This window comes from Vidua chalybeata, chromosome 1 (assembly GCF_026979565.1).
Source record: "Vidua chalybeata isolate OUT-0048 chromosome 1, bVidCha1 merged haplotype, whole genome shotgun sequence".
NCBI lineage: Eukaryota > Metazoa > Chordata > Aves > Passeriformes > Viduidae > Vidua > Vidua chalybeata.
In genome coordinates, this window is record NC_071530.1 from 113,444,778 (window position 1) to 113,462,458 (window position 17,681).

The 17,681-nt window shown below is 38.9% G+C and overlaps 1 protein-coding gene across 2 annotated transcripts in view; it reads right to left on the reverse strand.

Moving 5' to 3' along the window:
• RB1CC1 (RB1 inducible coiled-coil 1) overlaps window positions 1-15,083 on the reverse strand; it is a 65,284-nt gene extending 50,201 nt beyond the window's left edge. For both annotated transcript variants that reach the window (XM_053939941.1, XM_053939932.1), the window contains exons 1-3: window positions 15,023-15,083; window positions 2,531-2,636; window positions 421-548 (exon numbers count right to left, since the gene is read on the reverse strand). In XM_053939941.1, coding sequence (XP_053795916.1) covers window positions 421-491 — 71 coding nt within the window. In that variant the 5' untranslated portion in view covers window positions 492-548; window positions 2,531-2,636; window positions 15,023-15,083. The remainder of the gene's footprint in view (window positions 1-420; window positions 549-2,530; window positions 2,637-15,022) is intronic.
• Window positions 15,084-17,681: the final 2,598 nt, after the last annotated feature.

Genomic DNA, 17,681 nt, shown 5'->3' on the forward strand with positions numbered 1-17,681 from the left:
TTCTGACAGTTTTTTCAAAAACCACCAAACACAACACCACACTCAGTGAGGAGCAGGTCAGCCTCTGCCACTGTCCCAGAAAGTAAATAACTTCTCTACTCTTTCATGGAATCACACACACAATCACCTGGCAAGGCAATAAAAATGCTAATCATAAAAAAAAAAAAAAAAAAAAAAAAAAAAAAAAAAAACACAAAAAAAAAAACCAAAAAAAAAAAAACCAAAAAAAAAAAAAACCAAAACAAACAAAAAAAAAAACACCACCACCAAAATTCACTCAAATACCAGAAAATCTAGAGGAAAACTACAATGACACACTAAAAAAAACCCCTAATGTTCATCTGTCAAATACTTAGTATATAAAAGTATACACACTTTTTAATTTAAAACAAACAATACACAATTAATTTACTCTCTTACTTTTGTACAGCAAGTTCAGTATCAAATGTAAGGGTAGTTCCAGTGTTGACCAAAAATACATATAGCTTCATGATGATTTCTTTAGGTCTCTGAAGTTTGTAACTTCCACTGCTAAAATCATTTAGAAACTGAAACAAAAATGTCAAGTGTTAGTTTCACAGGAGTTATGAAAAAGACAGCCATTCGTTTTCAAAAACACTTTTTCAGATATATAGTGTGTGAATACATCAGTGCTCACATTCCACAGTTCTTTATTCATTACCAAAGACAGAGATGTTGTTCTTCTAGCCAGAAACACAGGCAAGGTAAGTCTCTGCATATACAGAGAGCTGGGAGAACACATGAAAATATACACTGAGAAGAATAAAAGAAACTAAACTAAAAGAAAAAAAAAAGAAACTATGACTTCCAATTGCAGAAGCCATCATTCCAGATCATTACCTGGCTTTTATCAATTATGAAATACCTTTTTAAAGCCCCAGATAGTAATTTCCAGACATCTTTTTTAGATTTTACATACAGCAGCACAATCTAATAACTCCTCAACTTACAGATACTATCTGCTCACTGCTATCCCTAGCCATACTTTTCCCCCAGAAACTGAAACACTGACAAAAAAAAAAAGGAAAAAAAAGAAAATAGGCAAAATTCCTTTTTGTATTTCTCTACAATAATTAATAGCTTTAAAAATATTTTCTTCTGTTTTCAGCATTAGCTAAATCTGTAGCTTCTTTCTTTGTTACTGATGGCAAACGTGAAGTATTCAAGCAAGAACGTGCAGGTCAACACACATTTTCAGTCCTGTGCCTTACCAGAACCTGGATGAGTAACTCTATGCATGTGTTTTTCCAGTGTATGTGACAGATGAGAAACTTTAACCTGCCTCATAAAACACTGAGATTTAATTTGAGATTCTATCACTGAAGTACTTCATACTTCTGAACCTTTTTCTCTTCTCCTTAGGAACTAGGAAGCTTATGAGTAATTTCCACCACACTAACAAAGCTGCTACAGAAATACAAGCACCATAGTCACTAATGACCTGAGATTTTTATATGGAAAGAATTACAGAAAGTTCAGCTGTAAGTTTTAGCCACTAAGCAATATTTTTATATCGTTATAAAAATGACTTTTTGTATTAAATTACTACACAGGTAAGCCATCCCTTTTTCCTTGAAATATTAATAGGACACACATACAGGGTCCAGGCAGTTTATCAGATTACTTGAAAATTAGTCTGAATGTGCATTTATCGCTTTGCCTACACATAGAAAAATTGAAAAACCACAGAGAAAAATAACAAGCATGCCATTAATATGAGGCGGGAGATGTTTTATCAGAATATTTATTTCAGAAAGTTATGAGTTTGCTTACAAGAGAGGAGAGCAGCTATCCTCACACTTTTCAAGCATTAATTATAGTCCTAGTTAAAATATGCATTTTTACAAAAAGGTTTCAGAAACAGAAGAATATAAAATAAAAAAGGACCAGTTAAAAAATTTGATCTGAAGAGAGTTTTGTTGTCCTTACACCTGAACTCTACTGTACGCAGTGGCACCAGCTTCATTTTAAATTAGAAAAAGAAGAACATACTCTATAAACTAAATTATTAGACAGGTAAAAGCTGCTAAACACCAAGAACAAGGTAAAAATTCTTTATTTTATTAATAAATTCTTTGGACCATGTTTCAGAATTGAACAGTCTCATGCACACACTATTCTTTTCCCAAAGAGTATTTGTGACCATGATCCAGGCAGAATTAGAAACAAGCATTAAATAATACAATGTTCCAAGCACAGACCATATGAAACAAACAAACAAAAAAAACACACGAAAAACTTTTCCATCTAAGCATAGTAAAAGGCTTGTATAGTACCTGGTTTTCATATGAACATTACTACCCAAGCTAAAGTAATATTTAAGAGAGATTGTGTCTAAAACACACACAAACCAAAATTTTAATCAAGCATTTACCCATCCATACCATAACACTAAACCTAACTAAAGCATAGAAAGAAGAAACATTATTAAGATCAACAATATTTATGATAGCATCTGCCATACATCAGGAGTCTCTAACTTTTTAACTTCTGACAAAGAAAGAATTACCTTCAGGCATTATACAGAGCCACCGTCTTCTTCAAATTCAAGCACACATTCACTTTACTTGATTTTTGGCAACAGAGTAGCATGGCTGTTCAAAGCCAGAGAAGATCTGCAAAGATTCAGAATGCAATTATTACTAAAATGTCAGGATTTATAATGATCATCATTGCATTTAATACAGAAATCAGTGTATGTTAATGCCAGAAGAGTAATTATGTGGTAGTTATTTGGCGTTTTGTTAATTAACAATACTATCCAGTCACAAGTCTGCCCAGATCTTCTACACATCTGAATACTTCTGCTCATCATTTTTGTTTAAAATAACTGTTAATCATACTTTTGAGTGTTCACAAGGAGAGAAATTTAGTTCACTATAAAGAACTGCTTGCTTTTTCATTAACTGAAATTATTTTTCAGAACTGGTGCAGAATGCTGATACAGTGACGCTGAGAGCAGTAGAGAAAGTCTTAACAATGTAATTTATCTAAGAAAATCCAGCATTAAAAGGTATACATGCTATTGCTGTTGAATGAACAGTTTTATCCAGCAGCTGCCTCTCACAGATTCCTTCAGGAATCAGTATCACCTTCCTTACCTGAAAGGTAACCTATTTTGCTAAACCATTCACCTACTTTCAAAGCATTTGTTAGATTTATTTATTCTATTTTTTAAAATAAACTGAAGATGTTATCACTCCCATATTGTCACTACACCTTGGCCAGGGGCTTCCTCTCCCAGAATAGCTTTTAAACTACAATGGAAACTACAACAACCAAAATGAGCCAGATCAGCAAAGGTTACCTTTTTTAGGCTACCCTAGATAATTTTAACTGTGTTCAGTTAAATAGCAGTGCCAAAGGAGAAGGAGACTTGGCGAAGTACAAATGTGGATGAGCTGTTGGGCTCAGGGCAGTGAAGCAAGTGCACGAACTCCAAACAAACATTTATATCATGTTAATGCCCTAGCAAGCTTTCTGAGAAGATGATCAGGCACTATAAAGGGTGATAATCCATTACTAAAAATAGACTTGCTGAAGCCTGAAAACCATTAGAACATGTAAACCATTTTATACAACCTATGCTAGTACAGATAAATCAAAAACACTCCACCCCACATTTGAAAACCTTAATAAAGGAAAAAAATATTTTATGGTCACGGAACAGAAGTATTATCTTCATCCCTTTTGTCCACTCCCCCACCACTCCTATCCAAAATGCACACATGACATTTTATCAGAAGCAAAGGTACAATAAAAAGGAAATAAGCAGTGTGCTTAAGTGCTACTATTAAAAAAAATTGTAATTTAAGCGTCCTCCTCCCATTTAGCTATCAGCAGTCAGTAGCTGTACTTGAGCAAAATAAATTTGTGAGTACTTGCTTTAGGTCAAAGTAATGCACATTAACATGAAACTGCTGAAATACTTCTGCCACAAACTAGGAACACAATGCAATAACCTCTTGCCTTATAATTACTTTGCAATCACTAAGACAGAAAAAACAAGTCCTGTTTCTTCACCCAATATTTCATCAAATGATGCTGGGGGAAAAGAACTACACTAATGCAGGTAGGACAAATTTGTATTAAATTACTCTTAAAAAAAAAAAAAAAAAGAAGGTAGAATTCACAAAATTCCATGGAATTCACCCACTCTCAAAGTTGTTACAAATTTCAGTGAACACTTCAGGAATAGGAGAATGACATAAAGCAAAGTTCCAGAGAATACATGCCTTAAACTGCAGCCTCTCCTGTACTGATGTCCAACAAAGGCATGCTGCAGCCCTTCCTCCCTTCAGCAGGAACTATGTCAAGTGCCTCTCTCCAGCTGCCTGTTTTCATAACACTGGAAGAAAATTAATTTTGAGAGCTCTCCCTAGTCTTGCATCTCTGGACAACATCTGCTTGACTGTGTTCAAAGTTACAGGGGGTATGCATGAAAGCCTATCAGAGTTGCCTAAGATTCTTTTCTTTCAAAGGTCAGGTTATTGCAGACTGCTACAGACAAGGTCAACTACATATCACAAATCAGCCTTTACATTTGTTCTAAATATTCCAGAATATTGTCATCATCCAGCAGTAACGCAAGTTCTTAACACCATCTTGGAGTGAAAGTCACACCAAGCTTCAACAGAATATATCCATACATGTTTTGTTCTTCTTCTCTTTGTATTACCACAACAGGCCATTGGAGAGAGGCCAACGCTAGGAGAGTATCAGGCTTTATTTATTTGCTTTTAGCTTTAAACTCTTACGTAGTGTTACAAGTTTCAAGACATTTGGTGTTATGTTGCTGAAATTATTTTCATTTGTTTTAATAGAGGTTCAACAACTACACAGTTTGATAGCTACTGAAGACAGAGCTATTACCTATGTAATCAAACAAAACCACAAATGACTAATCCACCCAGATTATTTGTTTAAACTATAGACTTAGACTTGCAGCATTAGATTCATGCTATCATACAAACTAGATCCTTCATACTATGGGATAGAAGTCGGTATGACCAACTGTCATGAATTATCAGTAATACCATTAAGAAAACAGCTGAACATTTGGAATTTTCTTAAACAGCTGCCAAGTCAGACAGAATATGGTAGGCATAAATAAAAGAAAATAAATGAGATGACAAAAATATAAGAATAGCACGAAGTATAAAAAGTCTTCATAATTAATTGAAAATATGTACATTAGGTAGTAAAACACCAAAGCCATCCATGAATACACTGTGCTGGTTGCAACATTTATTTCACTGCTCTACACTCTACATTGCAATGCAATTACTGCATTCTTTTCTTGTATAATATAAACTCTTCAACAACCAACTGCTTTTGAAGTCAGTGTTGATCAATACTTTCAACACATGCTGTTTACAAGTATTGAGATGTACCTCAGTTCGGAACTTGCTCATTGTTACATCTCTAAAATGAAATTAATGTCTGTTTACAGACTCTTTTTGTCATTACAGCACAGGCATCACAGGTTTCACAGCACCCTACAAATAATCCTATGGCTACATTAACCACCCATTTATGCTCTTAAATGCAGAATCCCTGCTTCTAATTACCTAATGCTGACTGTTCCGTTGCTTCATGGTACAGCTCTTTCCAACTTCACAAACTCAAACACTGAATCATGGCATTCAGAGCAAGACAAAGACAGAAATCAACATTTATGCTGTTTGGGTTTAATGGGACATTAATCAACTTCACTTTGGTCATTAAGTTCCCTCTGTATTATCTTAATTGCTCATGTTCATGCTTCTGACATCTCATTTCCCATACTTTCTTTATAATCTATATTACAAACTAAACTTGAACAAACAGAGATACTGATAAATTTTTCTTTAATGCCATAAAATTTAAACTGAACTATGCCAAAGTAATGGCTTTTCTTAAAACCCAGTGGTGTAAAATCCCATCCACAACAGCAACACACAAGCAGTACATGGTATCTTGCTTTTTGTTCCCAGGGAAGAGCAGGGAAGTGCTGCTCCACATGTGTATGCTAAGTGTCGTACTTATCAATGCTTCATCTTCCAAGTCAGACAGAACCAAGAGGCCCAAACTCTTTCCCCCTTGTGTCTATCTCCAGGTCAAAATGGGCTCAAGCCTGAAAGCAGACAGAACTAGATGAATCACTTGATCAAGGCAAGACACAGTGCCTGCATTTCCACACTGCTACTAGACAATCACATACTTCTATGTGATCACCATCTGCGAGCTGCTGATAAAGAAGTTTCACTTCCCTTACTGCAGAAGCACTGAGGCTACACTACAGGTAACAGTGTCTCCTACATGAGTCATAAATGTTACCCCCATTTACCAGGGTCAGGAGGCTCACAGGACACCACCACAGAATTTCTGCCTGTTGAAAGGGCAATTCATCTGAGGCAAAGGCTGACAAGTCTGTGACATGCTTAAAAAGACTCAAGTGCTATTCCTCATTCAGTAAATATCTTATCTGGGTAACATCTCCCCTCAAGGCCAATACACCTTTATTACCTCTCGAGATGGAGTCAACTGTGGAGCACATTAGCATGTTATTAAATAGTGCTTCATTTCCATACCACAAATCTTAAGGTTTGCCTCTCAGATGCTACAGTTCTTGTGATTTCACCTTTCAGAGCAGGATTTCCTGCTTCACCTCAACTTAAGCAACTCTATAATCAACAAAGGTACAAGACCAGTGCAGAATATTCCTTACAATTCATTTTGTTTTCTTCTATAAACCTGTCTTCTACCTCCATTTCCTTTGGTTTTTTTTAAGTGCCCTTCTCAAAAAATGCTCTCTTGCTTCAATTTGCAGACCCCAGCAGCACAGTATTTTACAGCACATAAGTCAAATGAAAATGAAAATAGAAACTGAAGCTAAATTTAAAGAAAGTAACACCTTTCTTAATGTCAGTTGTAAGATCCTCTCTAAAAGTAGGCTTCAAGGACCTTTCTTCAATACTGCAACTTAATGCATCTAACCAGAAATACCTTAATTTTGCAGAACATTACTACTACCAGCACCAGAAGAATAGAAAATATGACCTCATTGTGAGGGCACAAATTCTTTAGTAATGCCTTATGCAACAGAAATGGCTATGTTTTTAAAATACAGTGCAAATGCATACCGTTTTCTAGACAGCCAACTGTTGAAAGGAAATATGTGTTAAAAGACACTTTAAAAACTTAAAAGAAAAACTAAAAAAATTTAAAAAAAACACCTAAGCTGTGTGATGAAAAAGCAGTAAGGCTCCTCCTGACCCAGGTGGAGAGAATAATTTAATTCTCCTACTCCTCCAAAATCAATTTAATGAGAAGACCACATTTAATCAGTGAGATAAATATTACTCAAGGTGGAGATCCCATCTCCAATTGCCACCTTGTATCAAAGCCTATAAACCTCATGTTCAAGCCACACTGTAGTCTTAAAGAAAGGCTGTCAATGCCTGACATCTGTACGGTTGCAGCCATCTGGAGCTCTATTTATATGTTGAGATGTGCATCAGGCGCAGAGGCGGTTACTTAATTACAGCATCTCCAACAGTCACTGTGTTCTTAACAGCTCTCAAACTCAGCTGCTGGTCAGCAAAACAAGTCTTTTCCACTCAACCCAAGAGCCAAGCTGCAATCCTGCAGAGCAGCCAGGACACATTCCTAAACCCCTACTTCCCAATTCACTAAAGAAGAATTTCAAAAGTCAGTAACATAGTATTTCATAGTCTAAGACGCTTCCTCCCTCCTTCCCCTCCTTTAAGATGAATCATTTTATGCATTACTAACCTAATACTTCAGTTACATATTGGCCACCATATTCAGAGTTGCTCCTACAACTCTGAATTACATGGAAGCTCCTCATTCAGCTAAGTAGGTGCTGCAATTCCTTCAGAGGTCCTCAGCAACATCAAGGGTGAAAGAGCAGCTCAAAAGCAAATCTGGGCAGGTAAGAAAACACCGTACATTAAAGAGTGGCTTTGAAATTGGTGTAGCTCAAAACAATGCAGCTTCTCACAAGTTCAGACAAAACTTACACTGTGAATTCTAGGAATGCAATAGTTTCAAAGATGCTCATAAGGCAACAAGCACATTATCAAGCACTGTGTCATGATTACATATGGATGTGATTATAAAGCTGCAAATCTGATGGTTAGCATCTATTTACACTGCTGTTTTCACTGATTTGAGGAGCTGCCAAAACACAGTCCATATAACAGATCAGACAAAAGTTCTCCTCTTGCAATAGTAAATACAATTTTACCCCATTTTTTCAAAACCTCACATCTCTTACATGATAAAAAGTGAAACTTCTGTGCCTCAGTTAACAGGTACAAGCCAGAAAACAAACCTAGGATTTCTGACAATCTTATTGCTAGGAAACAGCCCACAACCTGCAGAAGTATCCCTTTTCTTTCTTTCCTTTTTTTTTTATTTTTAATTGATGGAAACCAGTCTTTCCACAGCTGTCTGTGCCTTACTTTTGAAAAAGTAAACTGAAGGTTTCATCAGATTTTTCTTTTTTTAATGTATAATTTTGCCATTTCAAAGCACTTGTGGAGTACAAGCCTCCCTTAAATTACAGAGATTAATACATTCTCTTTGCAAAGATTGGTACTCTCAGGTACATGGAGCTTCAGGTGGTTTTATTCAAGTTACTGACTGACTCCATAGTTGTGGGAAGGTTCTTTCTGTAGGTATGTACTCTTTAAAATAATGAGTATGTAAAATCTTTTAGTGTTTGCAAACAATTCTGCAAGAAACAGACAACAAATTTCCATTCTTTCTTATACCCAACTCAGACAAGTCAGCACCAACCCTTCTTCCACTAACACTCTCTCTGATCAACCAAGAACACAAACTCTGGAACACAAACAGAAAGAGCACCAGACTTATGAATACCTTTCCTCAGCCAGTTCTTCTTTTGCTCCTTTCCCTGCATCAACTTTCAGTGGTGCAAGTACCTCTGTTTCTCTGGAATAAACTGGATGACTTTGCTGTAAAAAGTTAGAAATACCATACTTCTCCAGGATACTGATAGGTCAAACTGGTTCCATGATCTGGTTCGTTATATAACTCCACAAACTACACTTCAACTAAGGCTGGAGAGAAGACAATGAATACAGAGGATACTGAACATCAGAATCATCATTCAAGAAGACAAGTGAAAATTTTCAGAAGGCATCATTCACATTTCTAACTGCCCATGCCATCCATCAGTTACTAATAGATCACTACTAATAGATTACCATTTTGATAAACTATTTAATTGGTTTGCAACTTTCAAACTTGTTTCAAATTCTTCTTATCCTACATTAATTATAAAATCAGTATTTGAACTTTCAAGATCTAAAGACAGAATTTATCTAATTTCTCTTTTTAAAGTTACTTATAACTCACATATCACCTACCAACCTCCTCCTATTTATCAACCTTCTTTTATTTTCAGTGGTATCTGAAAGTGAATTACCATCAGCAAGATGCAGAGCTGATATAAGCCCCAGTCTCCCTAAGAATACATATTCACAAATGTCTAGATTCTTCTCAAATCAATTTATTAACTCTTTTTGGATATCACACATTTACAAATCACCTTCAGATCTCTACTGGCAACAGTGGGAAAGAAAAATAACAGCAATGTGTTGAAAAATGAGAAAAGCTGTAGGATAGTTTGCAGAATATTAAATAGTCTCTAATCTCAAGAAGGTGTTTTCTAATCTTCATCTGCCCTTCTTTACCCTTCTGGAATATAAATCTTTGGTAGCTTGTAACAGCTAACAACATGCACCAATAAATTCTTTTGTGCAGTTTTATCAACATAAGAACTATACAACCACGAAAGAAACCCCAAGAAAATCAGAGAAAAACACAACTTACAATGACTGAGGTATTACAACTATATTCCTGCCTTATTAAACCCTGGTTGTGCTGTTTAGAGCCATAACATGCATGTGAAAATGTAGTTATAATACATTTGCTTTTTGAAATGTATAGGTATTTTACCACCAAGCCTTTCATTTAAAAAGGGAAGTTTACACACTACCCCTCCCCCCCTTCATTCAGAAAGAACTGAGAATTTTGAGTCATATTTCAAACCATTCACTGGGTGAGAATCAAGTTTCTTTCAATCAGTAGACAGCACAAGTACTTGTGAAGAATATTTTTAAATAGAGAAGTCAGCTTGAATTTACTAGTAGAACACTTACAATATAGCATAAGCACAATATATTAGAAGACAGCTTCTAGTCCTGTTACACAATATATTCTTATGTAAGAATCTTCCCTTCATCTGAATTTAATAAAAATACACACTCTGAAGGATGGAAGAATAGCTGTATAAACAAAAGCACCATTTTGTCAGTATGAACTGTTTATCCAAAGCCAACTACAATAAAAAAGGGTTAAATTTTCACACTTTTGATGTACCAGCACAGCTACTTAGCATCAACAAACTCAAAGGTTGAAATAAACCACTGACATTTAAATTCCCTGTAATATCAGGAAAAAAACACTATTCAAATGATAAAGAGCAAAAAGTACTGCAGCTATAGCTACATCACAAAAGAGCATAACATGTTCAATCATAGAACTAAATCAAAATAGAAGTTGCAAACTTAAAAACAACTACCTCAAACATTCAAAATTCGGACCTCAGCAAAGCACAATTCTTACAGAATTTGTATTTTTGCTTTGCTAAGGGTGGTATGATTTTTTGAATCCATGATGTAAGTAAAGCTCTCCCTATAATTAGTTCTTCAATACTGCATTCTACCTCTAAAATACACATAGTTTTCAATTTGCTCAAAATGAAAACAGCATACTGGCCTGTCAAACACATCTTCAAGAAAAAATAATGAAGATTGATGTATCATACAGATACTAATTCCACCTAATCCCTCTAAATGAAAGCAACAGGCAATCAAAATACTGAACACGCTATTTCATTATCACTACCTCAGCTTTCCTACTCTCCTGAAAAAGCAAAAATTCTGTTTCAAAAGAAAGTCTTAAGAAGTAAGAAAACATGAGTTATTTCATAAAGAGAAAATAAATACATGTTCTAAAGTAATTTAAAAATCCCTTAGAACATGACTTAGGCAGAGCTCTCAAATATTCACACACCACTCTTCTCATTGACCCTATAGCATTACACAGCAAGACAGATGCAGGACAGTTGGAACTCAACGAGTCAACAAAGCAGTTTCACATTTTACTTTCCATTAACAAGTAATTAACACAGGTCAGAAAGAAATTCATACAGCACTCACTTTTGTACTTATTTGTACTAATTCATAGAAAACAGTCAACCACATTCTACCACAGCTTATTTTCTAGATGCACAAACTACTAGAGCTATATATATAGCACACTATAATCATTTCACCTTGATGCAATAAAGACAGCAGGCCCAGCTGCAAAATCTCTTTCCAAAAGGAACTCTCAACATCTTGGATGGACATAAAAAGCTACACTGAGCTGTTGCTTGAGCTCAGAACCCTTCTGAACCATGGACTACAAACCTGAACAAAAAAGGAAAATACACACCTGGAGATGGACAGAAGACGAGCAAGAATTGCCCTGACAGCCCTGATGTTTCTCCTGACCAGCCCCATGTCAATCTCTGATCATAAATGTGGTATCAATAAATTTGTTTTAGATACTTCTATTGACAACTTCCAACAACTAGAATTGAAATATTATTCATGTATTATTAACAGTAAAGTTATGCTTGAATCCTATTAGAAAACACAAAGCATATCCACTTCCAACCCTGCTCAAAAATAGGAAAGATAGGAAGAGCTGGTTCATGGCTACAATGTCTTCCAACTTGCCTTTCAACTGAACTAAATTTAAAAAACTAAAATTTAAACTAAATAAAATTCATTAAGAATAAGATTCAGAGTGGATCTGCACTATGAATTAACTAATAAATAGCACGTGACTGTCTCAGTAACCACAGAATATTAATTAGCTCACAAAAATAATTGCTAGCAATTTCTTTATCACCATTAATCATGCTATAGGCTTTTACAACATACAACTCATGTGAGGATCTTTCAACCTGTATATCAAAATCATCAGTCTGGCAAATCAGCTAGAAAACAGACACACATTAGTAATTTACATATAATTATTTTCTTTTTGTCTGTTTGGTATCACTGCATTCAATCACATCCTGCAGTATAATACAATATTATTATGTAAGTTAGCGTCTCGTAATCAAGTGTTTGCTACTCAGTAATACTGATTAACAACTTTGCACCAGAATGCTACCCATTAATAGGCTCCTAGAAAGTAGTAAGGTATTATTTGTTTTTTCCCCTCCTCATCTTCAGAAACCATTCATATAATGTTATTAAGCTGTGGACCAAAAATCAGGAGCACAACTTTCTTGAGCAATATTGAAAATGCAGAAGGAGACACATGACTGCTTGGGCACTATCCAAATGACTGAAGTAGCTCATGTAACAACTCGGTACACACATTATAGTTTTTCATTTTAACTTGTTTCCACTTTCACCTCAAAATGCTAATGAGCCCATCCTGTGCAATTTAAGTCTCAAGACCCTCACACCACTCTTTCACAGAAAGTAACTACTAGTTTAAAAGCAAATAAAGACTTAAGGGCACATTGATAACATACAGAAAAATTCTTTCCAGTGATTCAACTGTAACTGCCACTTTTATCAAAAACAAATCAACTTGTGCTACTCCCTTGTCCCCAACATACACTCAGTTCCCTATTTAACCAAAATAGCTGAAGTTCAGTTTAGAAATTGTTTTCCACCTTAGTTTCTGCAAGGCCATGTAACAGCTGTGTTCAGACAACACGCAGGGACACACCGTTTTTTAAAGAGACACCACAAAAGACCTCAAAATAACCCTTGCCCTCTTCTCCAGTCAGAGCACAAGTCTGCTGCATACACTTCTAATTATAAATATAGTAACCTGACATGGGGAGAGAGACAGCCCCTTGGACACGATCTGAGAAACTACTAACCCAAATCTGTGCTGAGCACAAGCCTAGAGCAACACAATTGTGGCTAAGATAGATTGCTATTTTACAATCTACAAAACACATTGCTGCTTGGACAGAGTGGACAACAATAACAGACTTCCAAAGCACAATTAAATCTATCTTACAATAATCCACTATCCCAAAAGATCCTGTTTGTATTTCCAGCTCTAAAACTGGCACAGCTGAAGTCCCTTACCATGTGTTCTTCAGCAAGTAATTTTCTTTACTACTATCAACACAATAAAATAAAGCCATTTTGAGTTCCAGGCAGCATTTAGAGTAAGTACAAATATATCCTCTGCACACTTTAATCTAAACTTAATGATGCTAGAATATCTCAATCCTTTCTTGTTAATATTTGCTTCTTGGCACAAAAGTTTGTCTTAGACCACAAAATAAGAGTAAGGTTGTTTCTTTATGTGTTTCATCTTTTAAAAATTTACTACTATATGCTAAATAGTCTTAAAATTCACAATTTAAATATACCATAATAGTGCATGTTTTCATTATTATTATGTAGTAGTACTTCCATGATGTGTGGAGATGAACTTTTTAGAGGGGTATGTATGGGAGAAGACAAGAAGCAATAGTTTTAAACTGAAAGAGTATAATTTTAGATTGGATATAAGGAAGAAATTCCTTACTGTGAAGATGGTGAGACACTACAACAGGCTGCCCAGAGAAGCTGTGGACGTCCCATGCCTGGAAGTCTTCAGGGACAGGTTGAATGGGGTTTTGAGCAACCAGGTCTAGCAGGGGATGTCCCTGCCCATGGCAGAGAGGTTGGAACTAGATGATCTTTAAGGTGCCTTCCAACCCAGGCCATTCTATAATTCTGATTCTATTTATAGTGTTATTCCTCGCAGTACTTCTCAGCTGTATAAAATTCAACTGTCTGAAATATGTTTTTCCATTCTTTTCATTTCTCCAGCATTGCTGAGGTACCTTCTACCACACAGTTGAACACACACCTCCCGAAGTGTAAGTCCTTCCATAAACCCAACAGCACAAACTACTTCTGACACACATATATGTGAACACAAGAAAAAAGAACCAATCATCAACCTCCTCGTTCTTTCCCACAAAGAAGTAAAGGTGAAAGCTTAAAATATGAACCACAAGAAATGGCTCATGGCCAGGACATACCATGTAATTATTTCAGACAAAAACAAATTACACAAGAGGAAAAAAAAGCTATGGTTATATGAGGTCTAAACTAACATTTCTGGGTTTCTCAGGACCAGACATGACTTTTTATTTCATGTCTAGATGATGGTAGGCAAGAAACATGAACATCACAAAGGTAGCTCATTTAATTCTCCCACCATTTACACTGGTATTTCTACCTCTGGATCACGGGCAGCCAGTACTTTTGGGGGTCAGTGAGAAAGAAAAGCGAGCATGGATCCACAGAACCTGAAAGCCTACTAAAGAGCCGTAAAAAGAAAACCGAAGGGAAAATTCGCTACAGTACACACGCTTCCTCAGGAGCAGGACCAAGTAAACAACCGAGGGAGAGGCAGAACAACGTTTATAAACACACAACGCTTCTGCACGGTGCTCGCCCGACCGCCGCCGACGGCGAGCACGGAGGCGCTGCCAGGCTGAGTCATTCCTTGTAGTAACTTCACCACGAATCCCTCGCCCTGGCAGCGGAGCCCTGGGCAGGCAGGGAGCACCCCGGCCCGCCCGGCGCTGCTCCCCTGTGACGGCTGGCAGCCACGGCCTTCCCCCAGCAGCTGCGCTGGGGTCACTCCGCCGCAAAGGGAGCGGCTCCAGCCGCGGGATCCCGGTCCTCCTCGACCCCCGCTCCGCCGCCTCCCAGTTCTTGGTCGCCCGCCCCACGGGTACAGCCCTGCGCCCAGCGCCGGGACCGCCGCCCCTCGCCAAGGCCGCCCGCCCGGTACCGGAGTCCCCGCCTTCCCCGCGGCTGGGAGGGGCTGAGCGGGGCGGCGGGGGGAGCCCGCACGTCCCCGGGCAGCGCTCGGCACTCACCCCCGGCTCCCGCGCGGGCAGCGCCGCTCATCCTGCGGCGGTGGCGGCGCGTCCCCCCCGCGCCGCGCGGCCGGACCCGGCGGCTCCGCGGGGGCGCGCAGCGCCTCGGTGGGGCCCGCGGCCGAGCGGGGAGAGGCGGCGGGCCGGGAGGGGCGGCTCGGCGGGGCGGGCTGGGGGCCGCGGTGACGGGGGGAGCCCTGCCTGGCGCGGCCGCCGCCGCCGCCGGTGTTTGTTGTTGTCGTCAGCCGCTTCCGGCGCGAGGGCTGCCGGGAGGGGGCGGCGCGCGGGAGGGACCGCGCGGCGGAAGCGGCGGCGGCGGCGCGCGGGCCCGGGCGCGATCCGGGAGTGCTCGGGGCTGGGCTGGGATGGGCTGGGAGCGGCCCCTGGGGTGCGCTGGTTCCACCCCCACCGCCCGCGGCAGGGACACCGTCCGCTTAGACCAGGTTGCTCAGAGTTCGATCCACCCCGGCCCTGAAAACTTCCAGGGATGTGTTCAAGATCTTCCCACCGTACCTTTGGGCAGCCAGTTCCATTTCTTCACCACCGTCACATTAAAGATTTTTTTCCTAGAGTCTAATCTAAACGTACTATTTTGCAATTTATATACATTCACCCTGTCCCTGTATGCCCTTGTTTCCTCCCAAGTTCCCTTAAAATACTGGAAGGCCACATTTAGGTCACCCTGAAGCCTTCTCTTTTCCAGGCAGAACAATCCCAATTCTTTCAGCCTTTCCTCACAGGAGCAGTGCTCCATCCTTCTGATCAATTTGATGGCCTCCTCTGGACTCACTCCTAACCAGGTCCATGTCCTTCCTTTGGTGGGACCCCAGAGCTGATGCAGCACTGCAGGTGGGGTCTCACCAGAGCAGAGGGGCAGAATCCCCTCCCGTGACCTGCTGGCTGCACTGCTTTTGATCCAACCCAGGACATGATTGGCATTTCAAAGTCAGGCCCTTGGCCTTACCTGAGCGGGAGGCTTATTCAATTTCATTTTAATCTGAGATTACGAGATCAAAAGTTTAGAAAATCTACAGAGGGATTTAAATATCTCTCCTCTCTGTTTTGAGTTTTATTGTAAAGAACTATACTGAAATAACCTAAGTGCTTCATTGACATTTGGAATTATAAAAAGAAATCTTAAAGTATGGTTTTAGATGACACTTTCTTACACTCTGCACAAACAGAAAAATGTCATCTTCTGCTAGAGAAACTTACCAATCACTTTTGCTAGAAAATGCAACTTACAACTACAGGGATACCAGTTCCTACCAAACTTCTAGGTATAACTTGTCTGGTGCAGGGACATTCTTCTTTCTTTCAAGGTTTTTCATAGAGCAGCACGGAAGAAAGAAAGAGAAAACAATTTCTATTTCTGCTCCTTGTTTTTCTCATGTGGAATGTGTTTTTGGAGAATTGTTTACCTGGGGTGATTGCTGGATTAGATTCTGGTGAGGATTGTTTGAGCCTGATGGCCAATTAAATCCACCTGTAGCTGGACTCAAGAACAGGGTCACAAGTTGTGAGTCAGTTAGATATGGTAGTCAGAACAAGTAGGTTTGTAGTTTTAGTATCTCCTTTAAATAGTATATTAATGTATAATAGTATAGTTATAATCAAGAAATCATTCAGCCTTCTGGAGTCAGACATCATCATTTCTTCCCACTGGGTTCGCTTATGTTTACAATACCTGTCACTTAAAGAAAGTGAGATCCCCATGGCCAGTCCAACCAAAGGTTGTGTCCATTTCCCAAACACACAAGAAGTTTAAGACTAGAAGCCGAGACCTGCTAGCAAGGATAAAGTGGAAAGAAATAAAAAGAGAAGGATTCATAGCATGGGAATCAAGGGCTCTCTGTCACTATATTCTTTTTCCTGCCATAGGCATTGGCTATTATTTCAGCATTTAAGATGACGGCTGTTTGCACTTCCAGATGCTAGGCAGAATTTAGCAAATGTTCAATTCATCTTGAACAAGTGAGGGTGGCCCCAGGTGCACTTACTGTCCAGTCTGGCCTCCCATCCCCCTGGGATGAGCTTTTGACGTAAAGCAGCCCATGACCTGTAGGGTGGGAACTGACCTTTTATTCCTGTCTGAGAAAACAAAAGTAAACCTCGTACACATCACTTTTGGTTTCTGTTTTATTGCAAGTTTCTTTAGAGGTTTAGCCCACAGAACTTTTCTTTGGGATGAGGACATTTCCACATAAATCAGGGAAGAGTGAATGTGAGAGGAATACAAGCAAGAGGCTTATTTGACTTGGAGATGCAGGAGAGGATCACAATGCTGGCATAGAGGACATCATCTATCCAAGATCCCTTGAGAGCACCATACAGCTGGATTGTACTTTCTCTGCTGCCTACCTTCACCTCTCCTTCTATAACATGTACCATAGGCAGCAGGTCATGGCAAAGCATAATGTTGTGGCCAGGGTATATTCAGATATAGAATATTCTCTGCACATAAGAGGAGGATTGCAAAAAAAGAGTGCAAGCATGCCATCATCCCAAGCACAGGAAGAACATCAACATGCTGGAAAGAGTCCAGAGGAGGCCACCAGGTTGAGTAGAGGGATGGAGGCTCTCTCCTATGAGGAAAAGCTGCAAGAATTTCCTTTGTTCATCCCGGAAAAGAAAAGGCTTTGGGGTGACCTAATTGTGG